Source organism: Phocoena sinus, chromosome 9 (assembly GCF_008692025.1).
Source record: "Phocoena sinus isolate mPhoSin1 chromosome 9, mPhoSin1.pri, whole genome shotgun sequence".
Classification (NCBI taxonomy): domain Eukaryota; kingdom Metazoa; phylum Chordata; class Mammalia; order Artiodactyla; family Phocoenidae; genus Phocoena; species Phocoena sinus.
Window position 1 is genome coordinate 17,569,727 of NC_045771.1, and position 22,968 is coordinate 17,592,694.

At 37.3% G+C, this 22,968-nt stretch overlaps 1 protein-coding gene across 3 annotated transcripts in view; it reads right to left on the reverse strand.

Moving 5' to 3' along the window:
• Positions 1–8,866: 8,866 nt before the first annotated feature.
• NUP205 (nucleoporin 205) overlaps positions 8,867–22,968 on the reverse strand; it is an 81,766-nt gene continuing 67,664 nt past the window's right edge. For 2 of the 3 annotated variants that reach the window (XM_032643353.1, XM_032643352.1), the window contains exons 37-43: positions 20,880–21,008; positions 20,532–20,658; positions 13,107–13,273; positions 11,048–11,171; positions 10,452–10,580; positions 9,786–9,859; positions 8,867–9,211 (exon numbers count right to left, since the gene is read on the reverse strand). In XM_032643353.1, the coding sequence (XP_032499244.1) occupies positions 9,059–9,211; positions 9,786–9,859; positions 10,452–10,580; positions 11,048–11,171; positions 13,107–13,273; positions 20,532–20,658; positions 20,880–21,008 (903 nt within the window). In that variant the 3' untranslated portion in view covers positions 8,867–9,058. Of the gene's footprint in view, positions 9,212–9,785; positions 9,860–10,451; positions 10,581–11,047; positions 11,172–13,106; positions 13,274–20,531; positions 20,659–20,879; positions 21,009–22,968 lie in introns of those variants that run through there. The other variant, XR_004351462.1, reaches the window with a different exon arrangement.

Sequence of the window (22,968 nt, forward strand, 5' to 3'; positions counted from 1 at the left end):
CACCTCCTACTCCTGGTCTTCGAATCCCTCTACAACCTCCATCAACACACACACTTACAAAGTAAGACCACCGTCTTCTCTTTGCTCTCAGCCTTTTGAATTCACCCTTATCTGCTATATTAAGTAGAACTCTGGTTTCAAATAGTAAAAACAAAATCATATTAGCTTAAACCAAATGAAAGTGTATTATACAGTAGACAACAAGGAGGAATAGGAAAGCTATTAGGAATTAAGCAGCATTTTCTCTCCATTTCTGCCCTTCTCCATACATCTGTCTCATTGTTCTCTCTCTTTGCTTTATGTTTTTTTTCTGCTTTCCAGAATATGGCCACTGTTACTTAAATTTACTCATTAAATGGTCCATCCAATAGAAAGACTGGATCACTCTTTCATTACTATTTTCAGATACCTGGGAAAGGAATGATGATTGGTGTCAGTTGCTTTCCAATCAATTGTAACTAGAAGGGACAGGGTCTCTTTGAACTGAAGTGGCTGCCAAGAGGAAGGAGATGCTGGTAGATGGCTGTAACACACTCTACTTTCCAATATGTCTAGGTTAAAACTTGAGTCAGTCAAGTCTTGACCAGGGCTTCTCAAAATTAATGTGCATTCAGATAACCTGGGGATCTTGTTAAACTGCAGAATCTAATTCAACATATCTGAGTTGGGTCCTGAGAGTCGGTATTTCTACTAAGCTCCTAAGAGATGCTGCTACTAGTGGTCTGTGAACCATGCTTTGAGTTACAAGACACCAGACTATAAGCTACATGAGGGTGAGGACTGTATTTGGTTCACAACTCCATTCCTAGTGCCCAGAAAGTGAACACAATATTTATTGAAATTCCTTGTATAAAACCTTGTCTCCTTACAGATAAAGCCTTAAATGAAGTCTGGCTTTTCCCCTAAGGCCTTTTCAAAGGCTCTCTCTCCATAACCCCAAATAACCACGAGGCATGGAAAAGGCAGGATTCTTTGACTACTTTCAGGTTATTACTTAAATGTTCTCATATTTTAAAAACCTCCTTTAAAATTCATGTCTTCCCTCTACCCCTTCACAGTGCCTTAACTTACTGACTTCCTTAGGCAGTCCCCCCATTCACTGAAGGTTTGGCATCTAACAGCCTTCCATTCAGTCGACTCCAAGCTATCATCATCATGGGTGACTTCAAAGGCCATGAACATTTGTATGTTCAAAGAATCCTTACCTCTAATGACTTTGATCCTCACACCACTTCAGCAATCCACCATCATGTTCATAACCCACACTTTGTCACCTCCTGGACCTGCTCCACCTGTGAAACATTACATTTCAAAATCCTACCTTCTATCCTATCAACTCTTTGACCTTAGCCAGATGTCCAGTCTCTCAGCTGTTCCATATTCTCACAAGCTATGAGCTTCCTCCTGGCTTCACCCTTTTCTGTCTGGTCTAAACCCCCAAGAGATCAGAACTTCAATCAAGGACCATTAGCCTCAAATTTCATATCCATTGCCATTCTGTGATACTTGCATTTCAAAATTTTAATTCTTGATCAGTCTGCCTTTTTCAGTTCCATACCAGTGATTCTGAGCATCAAACACGTATAACATGGATCATTCAACAAATGATATTGATCTAATGAGGTTCACTGTTATTTTTCCACCTGGAAAGAATAATGTTGGGTTCCTACTTCACACTTTACACATAAATAAGTTACAATAAATAACAACCTAAATAAAACAAAGCAAAACAAAAAAAAATATTAATATCACTAAAAAGGGAGAAATTCTTTTATAATTTCCAAATTTGAAGGTTTTTCACATGACCCACATGGTACAAAACCCAGAAGCCATAAAAGAAAAGACTGATAAAATCAACTACATACAAATAAAAAATTTTCTGTATGGCAGAAAGGAAGAAGGAAAAACATTATTTGTAAAATAAGTGACAAGGCCTAATTTTCTTTATGTAAAGAGCTCCCACAATTCATTGAGACCAACAATCCAAGAAAATGTGGTCAAAGGATATGAACAGCTCATAGAAAAGGAAATACAAATGGCTCAAACATATGGAAAGATACTCAGTGACATTCACACTAAGAGAAATGTAAATTACTACCATAATGAGGTGTCATTTTTCTCCTGATTAGCAAAAATCAAAAAGCTTGATTATACACTGTATTGGAAAAAGTAGGGAAACAGGCATAGCCATACAGTACTAATGGGGATACAAATTTTTGTCGTTGGTGGGTTTTTTTTGGCTGCATTGGGTCTTTGTTGCTGCATGTGAGCTTTCTCTAGTTGCGGCGAGCAGGGGCTACTCTTCGTTGCGGTGTGTGGGCTTCTCATTGCGGTGGCTTCTCTTGTTGCACAGCACAGGTTCTAGGCGCGTGGGCTTCAGTAGTTGTGGCTCGCAGGCTCCAGAGCACAGGCTCAGTAGTTGTGGTGCACGGGCTTAGCTGTCCCGCAGCATGTGGGATCTTCCAGGACCACGGCTCGAACCCGTGTCCCCTTCATTGTAGGCAGATTCTTAACCGCTGAAGTACCAGGGAAGTCCGGAAACAAACTGTTAAAAACTTCTGTGGAGGACAATTTGGCCAAAACTATCAGAAGTGTAAATGAGCATATCCTTTATCTCAGCAATCGCATGAACTTGTGTATATTCAAAAACATTCATCATGGCAAAAAAAAAAAAAAAAAAGAAATGTTAATAAGTAACTGAGTAAATCATGCTATGTACATACATTGAAATACTGTGTGTATATGTGTGTTTGTGAGAGAGACAGAAAGAAAGGGAGAGGCTTTATATGTGTTGATATAGAAGGATCTTCAGTATAAGTGGAAAAAAGCAAAGTGTTAGTATGGCAAATAGAAAAAGAAGAAAGAAAGAAAAACATCATTTGTACCTATGACAAGGGACTAGTTCCTTTATATAAAGAACTCCTACATATCTGAGGCATATGACAGAGGCAATATTACCGATCGGTGAGAAGGCACGGGCTATTCAATGAATCATAAAAAGAAAACTGGGAAAAAAGTAAGTAAAGTAAAACTAGATCATGGACATCCACATGCAAAAAATGAATCTAGACACAGACCCTTCACCAAAATTAATCAAAATGGATCATAGACCTAAATATATAACACAAAACTATAAAACTCCTAAAAGATAACATAGGAGAAAACCTACATAATCTTAGGTATAGTGGTGCCTTTTTCGATACAACACCAAACACACAATCCATGAACGAAATAAATGATAAGCTAGATTTTAATAAAATTTAAAACTTCTGCTCTGCAAAAGACATTATCAACAGAGATAGAAGACAAGCCATCAACTGGGAGAAAACATTTGCAAAAGATGAATCTGATACAGGACTGTTATCCAAAATACACAAAGAACTTTAAAACTCAACAATAAGAAAACAAACAACCTGATTTTAAAATGGATCAAAGACCTTTACAGACACCTCACCGAAGAAGATATACAGATGGCAAATAAACATATGAAAAGATGTTTCACATCATATGTCATCAGGGAAATGCAAATTAAAACAACAATGAGATACCACTACACATCAATTAGAATGGCCAAAATCCAGATCACTGATAGCAGCACCAAATGCTGGAGAGGATGTGGAACAACAGGAACTCTCATACACTGTTGGTGGGAATGCAAAATGGTACAGCCACTTTGGAACAGTTTAGTGGTTTCTTACAAAACTAAACATACTCTTAGCATATGATCCAGCAATCGTGCTCCTTGGTATTTACCCAAAGGAGTTGAAAACTTATGTCCACACAAAAACCTGCACATGGATGTTTACAGCAGCTTGGATCATAATTGCCAAAACTTGGAAACAACCAGGATGTCCTTCAGTAGGTGAATGCATAAGTAAACTGGTATATCCAGATAACGGAATACTATTCAGTGCTTAAAAGAAAAAAAACAAGAGCTATCAAGCTATGAAAAGACATGGAGGAAACTTAAATGCACATTACTAAGTGAAAAAAGCTAATCTGAAAAGGCTACTTACTATATGATTCCAACTATATGACATTCTGCAAAAGGTAACTATATGACATTATGGAGACAATAAAAAGGTCGTTGGTTGCCAGGGCGGGTGGAGAAATGATTAGGCACAGGCAAATCGCGGAGGATTTTTAGAGCAGTGAAAATACGATGTACGATGTTACAATGAAGGACATATGTCATTATGCATTTGTCCAAACCCATAGAATGTACAACACCAAGAGTGAACCCTAAGATAAAAACCATGGACTTCAGCTGATTATGATGTGTCAGTGTAGGATGTAGGAACATCCTTGGTAAAAATGTACCTGGTGAGTGATGTTGGTAACAGGGGAGACTATGCAGGCGTAGCTATAGGGAGTATTTGGAAAATCTCTGTATCTTCCTCTTAATTTTGTTGTAAAACAGAAATTGCTCTTGGGGCTTCCCTGGTGGCGCAGTGGTTGAGAGTCCGCCTGCCGATGCAGGGGACACGGGATCGTGCCCCGGTCCGGGAAGATCCCACATGCCGCGGAGCGGCTGGGCCCGTGAGCCATGGCCGCTGAGCCTGCGCGTCCGGAGCCTGTGCTCCGCAACGGGAGGGGCCACAACAGTGAGAGGCACGCGTACCGCAAAAAAAAAAAAAAATTGCTCTTAAAAAAAGTATGACAACTGGAAGTGTTATCAATGGTGTGGACGAACAGGAGCTCTCCCTATGGGTAGGAGAAAATTGGTACGATCCCTAAGAAAAATATTGCAATGTCTAGTGAAATTGAAGCATTTAATCTCCAACTCAGGATTTCCATTTCTATTTGCATAATCCAGAGAAGCCCTCTTATATGTATGATAATCATTATTGCAGCACTGATGGTAATAGCAAAATATTGGGAACTTAAATGTCTACCAGCTCACCAATAGTAGAATGAATAAATTAGGGTATTTGTAAAATGCAATACTATAATTCCATAAGTATAATAAATGAGCATGAGGGATTATCAAAAACACAATGCTAAACAAAACAAGAAAACCAACCTTCAAATTGCTTCATAATATGATGACATACTACGATGACACAGACAGTCCAGTTGTCAAGACTCCACGCTTCCAATGCAGGGGGCACGGGTTCCATCCCTGGTCAGGGAACTAAGATCCCGCACCGCATGCAGTGCAGCCAAAGAAAAGAAAAAAAAATAACCTGATGATACACATATATAAATTAACAACCTGCAAAACAATACTTTGTAATGCCTATGAATACACATATGTAGTGGAAGTATAAAGCATAAATGGGAAAGAACAACAACGAATGCTTGATAATGTTTATCTCCGAGAAGGAGGGAGGGGAATGGGATCAGAGAATTCACAGGAACCTCAACTGTATCTATATATTTTTTTAATTGAAGTATAGCTAACTTACAATACTGTCTTAGTTTCAGGTGTACAGCATAGTGATGTGATTCAGTAGTTTTGCAGATTACATTCCATTATAGGTCATTATAAGATAATGGGTATGATTTTCTGTGCTAAACCATATATCCTTGTTGCTTATCTATTTTATATAGTTTGTACAATATCTGTTAATCCCATACCCCTAATTTGTCCCTCCCCCTCTCTCTCCCCTTTGGTAATCACAGGTTTGTCTTCTGTATCTGAGTCTGTTTCTGTCTCACATATACATTCATTTGCATTATTTTTTAGATTCCACGTATAAATGCTAGCATATATTTGTCTTTCATTGTCTGACATTTCACTAAGCATAATATTCTCTAGGTCCACCTATGTGGCTGCAAGTGGCAGTATTTCATTCTTTTCTATGGTTAATATTCCATTGTATATATACCACATCTTCTTAATCCAATTGTCTGTTGATGGGCACTTGGGTTACATCCATGTCTTGGCTATTGTAAATGGTGCTTCTATGACCATTGGGGTGCATGTACCTTTTTGAATTAGTGTTTTCATTTTTTCTGGATATATACCCAGGAGTGGAACTGCTGGATCATATGATAGTTCTATTTTTAGTTTTTTAAGGAAATTCCACACTGTTTTCCATAGTGGCTGCACCAATTTACATTCCCCATATTTCTTTCTTTAGAAAGATCTATAGCAAATATAATTAATTTTAAGATTTGATAAAATTAGCTGTATGAAATGATAGAGTGAACAGAACACCCAGATGGGCGTTTATTACCTTGACTATATTATTTGTATGATTGAAACAGTATGCAATTTAATAAAAATATTTAATTGGAATGAATGATAAAAGCTATGGTTGAAAGATTTTTTAGAAACAAGATATTCATGGTCTCAGCATATCAAGCCACAGATTACTCATTGCAATGGGAAACAGAGAACCTTTACAATAGAGACGGTTTGTCGAATACTACCATAACCAAATGATCAAACAATATAATGGGACAAACTGATACGTACCTCCTGATATGACACGCCGAGGCATATCACCTGAATAATTGCAGTATTCTTGACAAAAATGTTTAACCTGAATCTAATAAAGAAAAACCAAATACCCTTTTCAAAACAGCTAAAAAAAGTTAATGTTGTAAAAGACCCTCTCCTCCCCCAAAAGACAGAGGAACTGTTTCAGAATGAAGGACGCTAAAGAGATAATTAAACGTAACGTGTGATAATTAAATCCTGGGTTTAAAAAAAAGTTCTAAAAGTACATTTTCGGGGCAACTGAGACAATGTGAATATGGACTAAACATTACAAAATATTGTTGGGAATTCCCTGGTGGTCCAGTGGTTAGGACTCCTTGCTCTCACTGCCAAAGGCCCAGGTTCAATCCCCGGTCAGGGAACTAAGATCCCACAAGCTGTGAGATACAGCCAAAAAAATTTTAAAAGGTAAACATCTTTAAGTGTGATAATTGTACTGTGGTTAGGAAGGAAATATCCTTGTTCTTACCTGCTGAAATATTTAATGATAAAGTGTCATGATGTCTACGACCTACTTTTAAATAGTTAAGGAAGCAAACCAGTATATATACATATTAAAAAAAGAGATAAAGCAAATGTGCAAAATATTGATAACTGATGAAGCTAGGTGAAAGGTATATGGGTTCATTACTTTTCTTTCAACTTTTATGAAGATTCAAAGTTTGTCAAAATAAGTTGGGAAAACAAGAGACAAATACTTAGAAAAGACTAGATTGTGTATGACTGCGTTTATAAATAGCTCAGCTAAAGCTCAGACAGCTATATTTAAACATCACTAATTTATCAAAACTAAAACACTAATAACTAGGAAGAAGGTACTCACCTCTTTTTGATTTTCTAATTCCACCAAACTAATTAACTCAGTAAAAACAACATATTAAGATCCTATATTTATTATTGTTGAGGAACAGATGAATCTACCTTTAAATGCTAAAACATTTTTAAACAAGCCATCTAAAATCTCTTTCAATCTCCTTTGCTTTGCTGAAGAGCACATGCTGCATCCAACAGCCTCTCTCCACGCCCCAGGAAACAGTGCTGAGTCAGGCGGCGTGTGCCTTGAGTGCTAGCCTCTCCCCATCGTATTTATTACACAAACAGCATTTCTGGTCAGTCTTTTAAAGTAGCATACGTGCAGCTGCAATCCTTCCTTCTCCTCCCTCCCACACACTTCTCCACTGCCCTAACTTTTGACCCCCAGTCTGCTGTAATTTTGGAAGAAATGATGGGAAAACAAAATAAAGAAGCTTAGTAAATCCCAAATCTTAACTAATTCCAAATTAGCTAATATCTCTGTCCTGCAGAAGGCTTCACACTTCAGAGGTTTATAAGATGCTTTGAATCTGTGCCCCAGGCTCTTTTTGATTATTTCTGTGTTCATGCCTGTGTTCCACAGGATAAAGTTTACCATATGCCTCACCAGTGGAGCAACAGCCAGTATTACTATATCTTGGACCAGTTAATTATTCATTCACATCCCTCTAAGAATGCTCTTTATTAATAGGATGCTTTACAGCTAAGGCTTGATATCTATAAGTGGTAGGCAGTAGATTAATTTCAAAATACAATAACAATGACAAAGCCTTTTATAAATGCTTAAAAAGCCATGGAAATTTTATTATAAGGGTAAAACCTCCATAACACCATAGAACTAAGTGTTAATCTTCTGCCACTACCTTAGAGTCAAGACTCTTTCCCCTCTCAGCAGTCTCTTCTATATATCAGGCTGAAATAATTTTTGGCTGGAAACAGGAAAACGGACTTTCAGATGAGGTAGTCACATGCACATAAATACTATCAGGCAAGAAACAGAGTGGTGATTGGGTAAATTCTTTTTCTCTAACTGCAGCCATCCTATTAACTATATGAGAAATACAGGCAGATGATTTATTTGAAAAGTTCCACAAATATTTTAAGGAACAAATGCAAGTGATTATTTCATCATTTACATGCAGAAAAGAAAAAATAATTTTAATAAAGAGATGGCTTGACTTTAAAGAGCATTATCATAAAAAGTGTAACGTAGGGCTTCCCTGGTGGCGCAGTGGTTGAGAGTCCGCCTGCCGACGCAGGGGACACGGGTTCGTGCCCCGGTCCAGGAAGATCCCACATGCCGCGGAGCGGCTGGGCCCGTGAGCCATGGCCGCTGAGCCTGTGCGTCCGTAGCCTGTGCTCCGCGACGGGAGAGGCCACAACAGTGAGAGGCCCACGTACCACACACACACACACACACAAAAAAAAAGTGTAATGTAGCTACAAAGAGAGAAGAAATTAGAATTTTCAGACCATGGCTTTAATTTAGCATTCCGAATAATACCCCTGGGGGGAAACCATCACTGTGGAAGGATTATTTGTTAAATTCCTGATAATATTAACCATATTCTAGATAAAATTTCAAGAGACTGACCACATATTTGTTTTTTTTAAAAAGTATTTATTTATTTTTTACTAGTGAGGACAAAACCAGGCAAAGAAGTTTACAGAAAAGAAGTCCATATATAAAGAAAGAAATAGCAAAATATCTTTTGGTCATAATTTAGAAAGAAACTATAAAAAGGAGACAGTTTTCCCCAATTCCTCTCTTCCTCAGAAGAGCATAAGCACGGGCTCTCAGTTCCGTGATATCCTCAGCAAGCCTCGGATACGTCTGACAAGAGCTTGTATGAAACTATAGCGAGATCGAACTTTTGAATACAATCCTTCAATGTCCAGAAGTTTCTTTTGTAGTGATTCTCCAAAAGCACTGATGGCATCAGCCTGAAGCTACAGGTAACGCAGGTGACATTTCATTATTAAGTAGTCTCAAATATTTCTTTTATTCTATGTCTTCCTATTTTAAATACCTTTGAATTTTTGTAATGTGGTCCTTTCCCATGTGCCAAATTAACTCAACATTCACATTTTCCACCCTAGAATTTACTGGTATGATACTAATGTTTTTCTTTCTTTCCCTTGTTGTATAAATGCGTAAAACTTAAAATTTGCTTTAAATAGCAATAGCTATTGATATACGGAGTTTCCAGGTCATGATGCTTACCTTTACTGAACTCTTACTATGTTCTAGGCACTACCCTACGAGTCTCACACATGAAGCCTCATTTAATTCTGACAAAATGCTTAGAGGTTGAATTATCATTCCCATTTCTGAGCTGAGGAAATGGAGGCTCAGAAGCTAAGTAAATTGTTCTGAGTCACGTAGCTAATAGGTGCCTATGCTAGAATTCAAACCAGGTCTTTGGATGCAAACTTGAAAACTATTATCTTACTAATATACCAGGCTTTCCCTTTTTACTTTCAAAAAAAAAAAAAAAAAAAGAGTATGAGAATAGAACCTTACCTGGTCTATATCATGTTGGCTCACTATAGTCAGCCCACTTCTAAAATCCAGATTGCTTTCTGAAGCGAAGGAATCTAGAGATAAAGACACAGTCAAACCAGCTCTGCAGGTGTGTGTCAACTACACAATGGAAGAACCCGATGACAATGAACCACAGCACTGTGAAAAGCATGGGTCAAGACTGAGAACTCTATTTCAGCCTTCAGTAAATGGAAGCCCCTAGGAAGCACTTCACTGTTCTAGGCCAGGGTTCTCAAGCTTTCCTTCTGTTTCTTGCCACCTAAGGGATCCAATACACGCTCATCAGTCACAGAAGGTCCCTCAAGCAACAAGAATCATGGCCTAGGCTGACCCATTTCCATTCTTCTGGAAAATTATTTGTGACCAGAGGACTCTGGACCTGGGTCAGCCATTAACTGCAAGAAGCTGAGAAGCAGCTGAAGGCAGCCTCTACAATGCTCTTGTGCTCCACACAATTTCCCATGGACAGAAGGGAAAATACAAAACATAGCTATGCCTAGTAACTAAGTAGCTCTTGATTACCTAGTCCACCCTGTGACTGTTCAGTAACCTGAACAGTAAAAAGCAGATTAAATGTAACTAGTTTTTTAAGGTGCTAAAATCTATAGGCATTTATGGTTCACTAATTTTCAGAATAAAGTTTACCTTGTAGCCTTCTGCTTTTAAATAAGGTCCTGGAGGCAAATAAGGAGTCTTGAGAATCCGTGGGTGTGCAATGTAACAAGTAGTACTCCAGATGGCGCCAGAGAATAAACAGGCAGGTCTCTGTGATAACTATCGAGAGCTCAGATTAAAGGAAAACAATCTCATCACATGATTTTGCAAAACAGTTTCTGAGCAGGAGGGAAAAGAAGAGACTGCACCATTCAGTGATGTATCACAGCCTCAGTCTAATAAACTGGACGTAAGGTCTCTCCAGAAAGCAGCAAGATGTGCTGAGAGGAAGGAGGTGGAAACTGTGGGATGCTGTGCCAGCACAGCCTTCAGTGTCCTTGTCTCCTGTCCGGACAGAACGTGTCTGTGTATATTATGAGGATTACTAGTTACTCTAAAAGGTAAGAAAAATATTTTCAATTTAGAAATATATCACACATTTAACTAGAAAAAAACTAACAGTAATTATGCCCCTTTCCATATGATTTTGATACCCAAATAATGTGAAAATAAGTAAACAGTTCCCACATTTGAAAATTCTCTTAAAGGTCACCCTTCAAGCCCCACTATGATTCCATTAAGGATACAAGAACAAAGGGAAAGCAGTTTAGCTCGATTGTTGATCAGCTTCACCAAACGGCGTCTTGCTAGAACATATTTCTGGGTAGTGGAGATTTTATCAACACCAGCAGGCATCACAGACTGACACAACTAAGAAAAAAAACAAACACAGTATTAAGAATGACATATATTGTAACAAAAATTTAATGAAAATCTATATACTGTAAGTAGTCACTTGTGATACGTACTGTGAAAAACATTCAAATAAATTTAAACATCCTTGCAGACAAGAGTTAATTATCTAATTAGGAAGCTAGTTATTTTAAAAAACGAGAGCCAAAGAAGCAGTTGAATTCACAAATGAACGTTCATCTGCTGCTTTTTGTAAGTCCAGTCCCTGAAACAGACATTTCCAATCTGCTGAGGGGCCAACCAATCCTGAATTTCTTGTCAGATTAAAACAAAACAAAACAGTGGGATTTCCAAGCAGTAAGTGTCACAATGCCGTGTGGAGAATTTCTGTAACAGCTGTCGGGTATCTTCTGAAGAAAATGTGAATTAGACTTGTAGAGCATAATAAATATATGATCATCAACCAGAACCTCCCCTGATCCCTTCTCCATCTGGCATACTTGCAAGCACAGTGGGTCAATTTAATGTGCAGACACTGGGTTTGGCAGCAGGTGTTCTACAGTGGGACTGGTGGAGTGCCACATGCTTTACCGTGATGCTGCAGCTCCTCCTGTGTGTACTAGCATCACCCATAAGCTGTGCACGACGGGGAAGGACTGCCGGGTGTAAACTACACAATTTCAGGGGTTACCTGAACCCAGTCAATAACACCTGCCTCAACCTGTACTTGCTAGCTGTGTGGCTGTGGATAAGTTAGCCTGTCTTTCAGTGCCTCAGCTTCCTCATCTGAGAAATGGGAGACACAACAATATCTGCCTAAGGTATTCAGGTAGAATATGTAGCTCATGGCTTGGCACATCATAAACTCTCAATAAATGTCCCCTAGAATTATAAGAATGGTAAAAGGGAGTAGGCTCTGACTACTCTTAAGAGTGACATGGTGTTTTTCAGAAAACCTGGTGTGAACCAGGAATGGCAAAATGGCTCAACATGCAGGCTGCCACAAAAGACACCACGAAGCTTCAGCACTGGCCAAGCGAAGCCTTATAGCTCAGCTGTGCCACATGGAAAGAAAGAGCAGGCCCAGTAACTCAGCATCTTTAGTTACAATAAGTGCCAGGGTATGATTCTGGATCATTGAGAGAAGGCAGTCAAGTCTGATACGCCATCTCATTTGTCTGAAAAATTCACTTAACAGATACTGAAAATGCTGAAGGAACAGAGACATCTTACCTAAGGAGTCACTTCTAACTGAAAAAGCACCTGCACCTAAGTTTCTCAGCACAGATTTTTAGAGTCTAAATTACCAAACTCTTTATGCAAAGGCCAGCTACCGAAATTTCTACTGAATAGCAGGTGGTTTTCTTGAACAGGTACAACTTCCTGTCACTCAGTCAAGAGTTTCTATGCTCATGAAGTGTGCCGCTTAGGTGAGGAGCTCTTCTTCAAGCCACACAGAGCTCTGAGTCATTGTAATTCCTTTCATCTCACTGCACGCATCATCTTTACCTACAAGTCTGACACCAGACCCCTGGTCCTTATCAGTAAAAACAATGGCTTCTCAAAAGTCTCCATCGCTTGGGACTTCCCTGGTGGTCCAGTGGTAAAGAATCTGCCTTACAATGCAGGGGGCGCAGGTTCCATCCCTGGTCAGGAAACTAGGATCCCACACGCCGCGGGGCAGCTGAGCCCGCAGGCCAAAACTGGTGAGCGTGCGCCTCAACTGGGGAGCCTGCGTGCCGCAAACTGCAGAGCCCAGGCGCTCTGGAGCCCACGAGCCACAACTAGAGAGAGAAGGCCTGCACACCACAATGCGAGAGGCCCGCACACCACAACGAAGAGCCCGAGTGCCGCAACTAAGACCCGACGCAGCCAAAAATAAATAAAATAAATAAATAATAAAATAACTCTTAAAAAAATAAAAGTATCTACCGCTCATTATAAGATTTATACCTCTTTTATCTCATCTGGGGGAAGTTGCTCCACGTTCTGTAGCTTGTTGACACTCCGTCGATGACTGTCATAATAGCTGAAGAAATCATTAGCGCTCTGTTTCAGCAGGTAGACAATAATGCCCAAACCAGGTAGGCGCCAGTATGGAACCACTGGAGCTTGGGTATCTAATAGAGTTGATAAAAAACAATGTTCTACTTATAGCCATTTCATATGAATCTCAAATGACCTGTTTTTTTAAAAAAAGGAAAGCCCAGGAATTTAAGGGCATGTAAACTATTATTAAAACCAATCCAAGACTACTTTTAAATACCACTGACAGTTCAAAGGAGTGGTTAGGAGCTACTGTAATGAGGTAGGTACATAAGGCTGGAGCCTTGAGACAATAAGGAGATCTGGCTGATGGACACTGAGACAGCTTACCCTTTACTGGGTGAAGACCTCTTTGAGAACTCTATAGAAGTTATAAACCTTTACACCTGTCTCTCCACCACCCCACACCCCGTGCACACAAATACAGTTTATAGTTTCCTGACCCCAGGTGAATAACTCCTGCCTCGCCCTGTGGCTCTACTTATATGGACTCATTTCCAGTCTGCATCTTTCTGGTTGCTGAGTTCCCATATCAAAGTTATTCTTCCAAAGAGACAAGGAGAACGCTAACAAATAGTTAAAAAATAGATAATTAAATTTAAAGTTTAGTGAGTCTTCTACCACAATAACTCCATTTGGATAGCAAAACAAAATGATCTGCCTTTTACTTGACGACTTTCTGATGAAGGTATAAAAGAAAAACGTGATGTTGGAAAAGCTGTTTGTAGAGGGAAGAAAAACAAGGCGAGCAATAATGTTCCTATTCTATTGATAGAGATGGTTTGTGTGGTGCAAGTAAAGCAATTTCCTCTTGTGAATGAGGGATTTCTTTGAGAAACACCTTGGTAATTTCAGGTTTAATTTGGAGATAATCTTTGTTTAATGGCCCCAACTGCCATGAACACTGAAGGAGAGATCTACATTTGCTTCCTTCACTGCCACCCCCTTGAACTTTGCTCCAAAGTGCAATCTCATAGACCTTCATGTGGAGGGGAAAAGAGAAAAGAGTCCCTTGTCAGTGGATTCTGCCACCAAAAAAATATCCTATACTCAACTGATTTGCCAATTCTCCTTCACCAGTCTCAGTGAAGATATGACAATCTTTATGATACAGGTCATCACAGAGAGCCTTCTTCTAGTGAAATTAGGTATGCCGGTCCCCAGACAACATTTGTGTGACCTCAACTTGGTAGGAAGCTATCCATAAATATGATGGTCTAATGCTGAGAGTATTCCAAATCACTTCAGGAGTTCTTATATACTAACTTGCTTAAGCCTAGAAAATATTAAGAGCATTCAGAGGCACCAGACTTAGACATCAGATGAGGATGGCCCATGAGATATCTAACTACAGAAACAGATTCTGCAGAAAAGACCATGAAGTCAAAGAAGTGGAAGTGCTACAGAAAAGGGTCCCTTGATCACAAGTAATAGTAAATATACTAGAGGATAACAATAATACAAGAGCAATAATAAGAATAATAATAGCTAACATTGATGTCATGCCAAGCACCAGGCACTTTACACATATTAACACATTTAATCCTTACAATAATTCATCAGAGGGAGCTTGTTATTACTTCCACTTTATAGACAAGGAAACTGAGGCACAAAGAGATAAGTCATTTTTCTTAAGTCACTTGTAGCACTGGGATTTAAATCCAGGCAGTTCATCATCAGTCTGTGCTCTTAACCACTAGGTTAAACTATCTCTCTATAACTAAATATTCTAGAACCTACAAGATACTTACCCATTCATATGTCTAGAATTGGCAGAGAAGAATATGCTTATTAACCCTTAAAAAAGTCTGAAGAAAAATAAAGACCAATTTATAAGGTTTCATAAAGTTCATCTTTAAGTATTAAAGATCAAAAAACAACATGGTATGCAAAAGATTGGCTCAAAATGATAAGAAACTAATGAAATTTTAATAATTATTAGTGATATTAATGTTTTGAAGAATAAATGACAAAATTACAATTTCGTTTAAAAAATCTTATGCTCAGGTTAAATTTGTTTTAAAAAGTTAGATTCAAAGGGGAAGAAAAGGATTGCCCTCTTGAGGCAGTTAGAGGTCTGCATCAAGCTATAGACCTACAGGGATTAGTAAACAGATTCATGCTCATTTACAAACTCCCAGACAGAAAGGGGACACAGCAGGTTAAATGTCACTGCTATGTGGTAGGAAAACCACTCTTCTGAATGAAAAGGGGTCTCTGAGTAGGATTCCCAGTCATTCCATGCCCCTCCAAGTGAAGAAGACCTCCTTTTTCCTATTTGCTGAGCCACCTGAACTAGCACTTTTCCCGCATGCCGGTGAGGCTGAACCTTTGTAGTCTAGTGATCTTCCTGGCAGCAAACTTCTTGAATATAGGAGAAAGCTAGAACTATGTAGAATTAATTTGCTTAACTAAGTCAAAGAAATTGTTTTATATATCCAGTTTGAATGATTTAAGCACTTTACTCCATAAAATATTACTATAAATCTTTATTTTTTAAATTTCTTTAAGAAATTAAAATTTAAGAAATTTAAGAAATTAAAATTTAATTTCTTTAAGAAATTTCTTTAAGACATACTCTCACCCAAGGCTACTCCAAATGAATCACTGAATAACAGGTATTTTTAAGTAAAGGTATCTTATTAGGTTTTAAGAACTTCTGTTCCCAAATATGTCAAACTAAGACCATATCAGACAACAGCCCACTCCCTGCTCATGGCAGAAAATAAAAAACCTAGACATAACACAAAAAATAACTACCTAAAGTTACCAAAGTAAACAGAAGCAGACAGATGCTGGTAGGGAGTGCAGGCGCACTGGGAAGAGGGCAGATGGAACCGGTACAACTCTAAGCTCGCAGCTCATGGCCTTCGGCCTGGGGCTAAGTACACCCAGCAGTAGCACAAGCAACACAATGCAGAAGCAGGAGTGCTGATGGAAAAAGCACAGTCATTAACGCCTGACAAACCGAAAAAACAGCAGCTGAGAAGCCGGGAAACCATGACCAGTGAAGAAAGTTTTAGGGGAATCCCAGAAGAGTAGAGAGGGGATCCCTATAGCTACCCACATCACTAACTGACCCCTGAACCATGCACGTAACACACTCAAAACATCTCAGCTAAAGGCAAAAGACATAAACTGACGCAGCACCTGTCACCCAAGAATCAGTGTTCACAGGTCAAAACAGCCAAGGTAATTAAGCCAAAACAAAAGAAAAACACCATACAGGGAAAAAATAATGGAATCTAGAACCTTCAAACCTTTGTAATGTTCAGTATACAATTTTAAATACCTAACATATAAACAACTAAGAAAATGGAACACATTCTCAAGAGACAAGAAAACCAAGCAAGTCTAATCCCTGATAAACCAGATGTTGGTAACTAATGAATGAACGTTTTAAAGTAGCTATTATAACTGAGGGAAAACAAACAATGAAAACATAGTTAATCTCAGTAAAGAAAATAAAAATGAGATAAGAGAATCAAACAAAAATTCTAAAACTGAAAAATACAATTTCTGAAATAAAAATATTCACTGGATATATTTTGCCAAATAGAGCTTATTGAGGAAAGAATAAATGAACTTGAAGATAAAGCAACTGAAGTGATCAAAAAGCACAAACTTCCAGTTTTAAGATAAATAAGCACTAGGGATGTAATGTACCATGCAATAAATATAATTCACACTGCTCTATGTCATGCATAAAAGTTGTTAGGAGAGTAAATCCTAAGGGTCCTCGTCACAAGGAAAAAAATTTTTCCCCTTTTATTTTGTGTCTATATGAGATGATGGATGTTCACTAAACTTATTGTGATAACCATTTCATGATGCATGTAAGTCAGATCATTATGCTGTACATCTTAAACTTATACAGTGCTGTATGTCAATTATATCTCAATAAAACTGGAAGAAAAAAATTCCAGTCTTCCATTATCTGTAAATATAGTTGCTAACGTAAAATTTACATATTCATGATACCAAGATATAAACAAAAAATTACAAGGAGGAATGGTTGCAAAAAATAAATGATCTGCCCATTACATTTACCTTCAGGGCCTTGAAATCATGCTAACATACATAAAATGCAATGCAACTTTACATGAGATAGTAAATCAAATAATTAAAAAGTATAGCAGGGGCTTCCCTGGTGGCGCAGTGGTTGAGAGTCTGCCTGCCGATGCAGGGGACACGGGTTCGTGCCCCGGTCTGGGAAGATCCCACATGCCGCGGAACGGCTGGGCCCGTGAGCCATGGCCGCTGAGCCTGCGCATCCGGAGCCTGGGGGGCTCCACAAAGGGAGAGGCTACAACAGTGGGAGGCCCGCGTACCACAAAAAAAAGTATAGCAAATGTTCTCATCCTATTTCTTATAAATAAAGAGCATTACAAAAAAAAAACATAGTATCAAATCATCTAATAATATATGTTTGAAGAGAATGGGGCTGAAATATTTGAAGAAAAAAAGAGTCAAAATTTCCCCAAAATTGTATAGATAAAAAATTCTCAACAACACTAAACAGAATAAAAACAAAGATGCCCACACCAAGGCACGTTAACAGTCAAACTGTTTAAAGAGGAAGAGCACATCTCAAGAGCAGCAACAGAAAAACAACACTTTACATATAGAGGAACAATATTCCCATCAATGACTGACTTCTCATTATAAATCATGGAAGACAAAAGAAAGTGAAACCATATCTTTAAAGTACAGAAAGCACAAAACTACCAGCTCAGAATTCTATATCCAGCAGAATTATCCTGCAAGAATGAAGGCAAATCAAGACATTTTCAATAAAAGAAAGTTAAGAGAATTCATCACTAACGAACCCATACTTATGTAAGAAATTTTTCGGCCTGAAGGGAAATGGCACCACGTGGAAACTCTGATCATTGAGAAAGAATAAGGAGCATCAAATGTGTTTAATATCTAAATAAATGCAAAAGACTTTTTTTCCCTTTTGTTCTTTACTTATAAAGCATTAAATTGTTTGAAATAAAAATTATTGTCTAAGGGAATTTATAGTGTATGTAGATGTAATACATGTAACAATTACAACATAAAAGAAGGGGGGAATGTGGGCCTATACAGTTGTAAGAGTTGTAAATTTTGAATGAAGTGGTACTATATTAACAATAAATAGGCTGTGAAAAACGATGGCAATTCCTAAAAAAAAAAAAAAATAATACAAAGAAGTGTAGGTAAAAACCCAATGGTAAAATTAAAATCAAATTCTATAAAACAGACTTTTTTAAAAAGCAGGTAAGGAAAAACAAAAACAAAAAAACAGAGAAAGGAGGTAGAAAGCAATTAATAAGTAGAAAACCATTAAATGATAGACCCAAGTCCAATCATATCAATAATTATATTAAATATTAAAGGACTAAACACACCACTAAAAGCAGAGATAGTCAAAATGGATTAAAGAAAAAAAAGACTCAACTCTCTGCTGTGTACAAGAGATGCACTTTAAACATAAAAACATGGATAGGATGAAAATAAATGGACAGAAAGAAATAAACCATGTAAACCATAAGATATTTTGAAAAAGAAGAACAAAGCTAGAGGATTTAAACCACCTGATTTCAAGACTTACTGTTGATATAAAGCTATTGAAGAATAAGTATATAAAGACAGTGTGGTATTAGAGAAAGAACAGACATACAGATTAATGGAACAGAATCGAGAGTCCAAAAATAAACCCAAATTTATGTGGTCAATTGATTTTTGAGAAAAGGTATCAAAGTAATCCAAACAGAAAAAGATAATGTTTTCAACAAATAGTACTAAAACTGGACACAGGCTCATCACTAGTCATCAAGGAAATGCAAATTAAAATCACAGTGACATATCACAACACAACCACTAGAATGGCTGACAAACCAAGCATTGGCAAGCATGTGGATCAGCTAGAACTCTTATACATGGCTGGTAGGAATGCAAAATGACTGTACTTTGTAAAACAGAATGGCAGTATCTTATTTAGTTAAACATACCACAGAAGCCAGCAATTGCATTCTTAGGCATCTAATCAAAAGATATGAAAACATTATGTCCACATAAAGATTTATATCCAAATATTCATAGTGGCATTATTCACAATAGCTAAAAATCTGGAAATAACCCAAATGTCTATCAACTAGTGAAGAGATATATTATGGTATATTTTTAATATGGAATACCAGCCAGAAATAAAAAGGAACAAAATAGTAATACACACATGGATGGATTTCAAAAACACTGAGCTAAATGAAAGAAGTTGAAACACAAAAAACACTACATTATTGTATGATTCCATTTATATAGAATTCTGGAAAAGGCAAAATAATAGACACCTTGACCAGGGGTCAAAGGAAACAATCACATGCAAAGGGACAAGAAGAAACTTTTAAGGATGAGGGAATTATTCTATATTTTGGTTGTGGTAGTGGTTACACACTGCATAAAATTACAAAAAGCACTCAAACTGTACACCTAAGATGGGTATATTTTGTTGTATGTAAATAAAAAACCTCAATGAAAACATTTTTCTTAATCCCACTTGCTAGGACATTTTATAATGGAGTTAGACAAACAAGAGTTCTTGGTATAACATATTTTTTCATAATATTATTCTATTAAATAGATATTTTACATGATTAAGCAATTTTCAGAGAAAATAAGATCCTGAAGACAATGAAAATGTGACAAAATGATTCACAGAAATCTCAAACATAAGGTTTCTTGAGATCATCACCAGTCCATCACAATACAACCACCAAGATCCAAACGGGCTTTGGCTTTTGAATGTCCCATGGGACAAAAGCTTTAACCAATCCATAATCCGGCCTCATATTCCTAATCTTCCCTACTGGGTCACTAGGGAATCATAGGCTACATCAGTTTACTAACTATCGAAATTTTACTTTGCTATGTTACAGAAATTTGGAGCTAAATACAAAACCTAACTGAGACACTAAATTCAGCTTAACATGATTTAACATACAAACTGTCTATTTTCATACTTTTCACCTGGCTAGTTTACTCTCCAATCCTAGAGCCTTTTGGGTCTCACATGCTACATAAAACTATACTCTCCCCACACGGCTCTTCCAGATTCATCCTCAGAAAATCTTAAATTTCTCTATTCTTTCCAGTTCTCCAGCTGTATCCACAGGTCTGACAAGAGTACCTCTTCATCACTCCTTCTTAAAGAAGTCGTTTTAAAAATTTCCCATTCATTACTCGTGGTAAAAAAAAAAAAAATTGCATCTTACTGGGGCCAACTAGAGCTTGTCATAATCCTGGCAACTTAATTCCTCAAATACAGAAAGAAAGAACTAGCTAGCTCACCTTGCCGGGGCCCATCTCTATTAATGGTTTCTGACAGGCTAGGGGTGAAGAGACACACAGCATGCTGAAAGGTAGGGGAACTCTGTAACATGAGTGACTGGCAATATTCCATGACATTGGCACAAATCTACAAAGGAAGAACAAGCAGTAACAAAAATATTAGCTCCCCAAATGCCTCATATCATGGAAATCCAGATTTGAAGGAGAACAAAGTTATAGATCAGTTTGTAAAATTACAACAAAGTTACAAATCAATTTGTAAAATTACCCACATCTATTATTTTCCTCAAATATCTCCAAAAACATAAAAAGCTTAAAGAATAGCTATACAACTCTCACTCCTCTTACCTGCTGCATAGCCAGTTCGATCTCATCTTTCTTGCTCACTCTATCTCCCTCCACATTATCATCTTGAAATTTAAACTGACGCAGTCTGTCGGAGCCACCAAAGCGACTTAGTAGTCCTAAGCACTGGCGCTAAGGAAAGAAAAGATACTTTCTTATTCATATCTAGTTGTATATGTTTAAAGTTAGTGACCTATCTTTCTTGAGGGAGATAAAAAAGAAAAACTCAGTGGGGAGTGAAATCACTCTTTAAAGCATCTAATTTCTTACTTCCAACTGACTCAACTAAAGTTAGCAATATTAAAATTTACCTTTCTGCAAATGTATTTACTTGGCAGACAACTCATTAAAAGAATATTAATTCTTTTAGCAGTTAACCCTGACTAAAATCTAAGTGCTTGCCAAAGATTTTTTGTATCACACCAAATAATTCCTTAGTAGATTCCCATTAAATAAATACTAATCAATAAACAATGAGAAGCAAAATGAGATGGCAAACAGAAGCAGATTTGTGATAATTTTGTCTACTAAGGCTCAAATTTAAAGGCTCTTACTCCTGTGGCTGCTTCTGGGGACTTCAGAAAGGAGTTGGGAACACAGAAGAAACCTTGGCAGATAAATCGCAAAGCTCATTTGTTTGAAATGTTGGTACTTTTCACCTGAGAATATAATTGTTCCTAAGGTTCTCAGTGGGAAAGGACAAGCTTTGCAAAATTGGCAGTATGTCCAGAATCAGAGATGTGGGTTCCAATTACAGGTACATGACTTTTTGCTATATGTCCTGGGACAAGTTACTTAACTTCCTCAAGCCTCTGTGTTCATATTTCTAGAGTGATAATAGCAATTCCTACCTTATAAGATTATTGTTAGGATTACCTGAGACATTGAATTGTATTTAAAGTGCTTAGTACAGTGTTCTGCACATAGTAAGTGCACAATAAAAACACGTTTAAAACATTGGTATTACACATACACACATTCACCCCTACATATATACATCCATATATATTATATAATATCTAACTTAAACTGATGTTAGTTTAAATAATAAGTATGGATAAGGCAAAACATACTAAGGAGATTATAATGTAAATTTAATTTGTCAAAATACTCTTTTTAAATCTTAAAACTGGCTGTTTGCTATTCTTACAGACAAAAACAGATGCACTATCACATTTCCAGAGGCTACCTTATGAAAGATGCATCAAAAATATTTTTTTCTCCCCACCAATGAAAAAAGTTAGAAGGCTTAAAAAAACAAAATAAAACAGAGTATTTTGGCTTGGTTAGAGAGAGTACAAGCCTTTCTGGAGTGCTATTTGACAATGACTCAAAATGTACTACTTGTATACCCATGCACGCAGTGATAACAATTATGCTGATGGCAGCATTTTTCTTTTGGAAACTTGAAAAACAGCTCATGAAAAGAGGACTGTTTAAGAAAATTACTGTATCAAAAATAATGGAATATAAATATAATTCTTCTGCAGCCAAAAAAAAGTGAAGGTGTTCAAATCAAAGCAGGCCAGGAGGCTCCCAGAAAGACTGCGATAAAATATCTAATTGATAAGCTATCTACTCTGTTTGAATATATTGAAAAGAGATTACATAACTGGAGGAGAGTTTGGGAATAAATTAGAAATATGTACATAAAACCAAGCAAATAAAAAAAAGAAACACTCTAGGAAAAACAATGTTGTATAGAAAAGTAAAATATGGTCCATCCATGGCTTATTCATAAATGACATTTCATAGTAATAATAATATAACACTAAATATTAATCTAATCGAAATTATGATATGATTAGAGTTGGGGGTGGGGACACGTTACAAGAGAGGTACGTATTGTATGACAGAAGAACGGGAGTAAAGAGATCTAAATTCTCATCCTTCTCGATAGAAGGTCAACAGATGACTCTTAAAATTGGAAAATCAAGTAGTAGTAACATAAGCATATTATTTAGAGATATGAAAGAATCAATTAAAACCGTCGCTGGGTTTACCCAAATTCAGGGAGCAGAATGGGGAGGATCAGTGAGAGGACTGTTGTATTTTCTTACAAGTCTTATAGCTGCTCTTTAAAGAAGTAAAA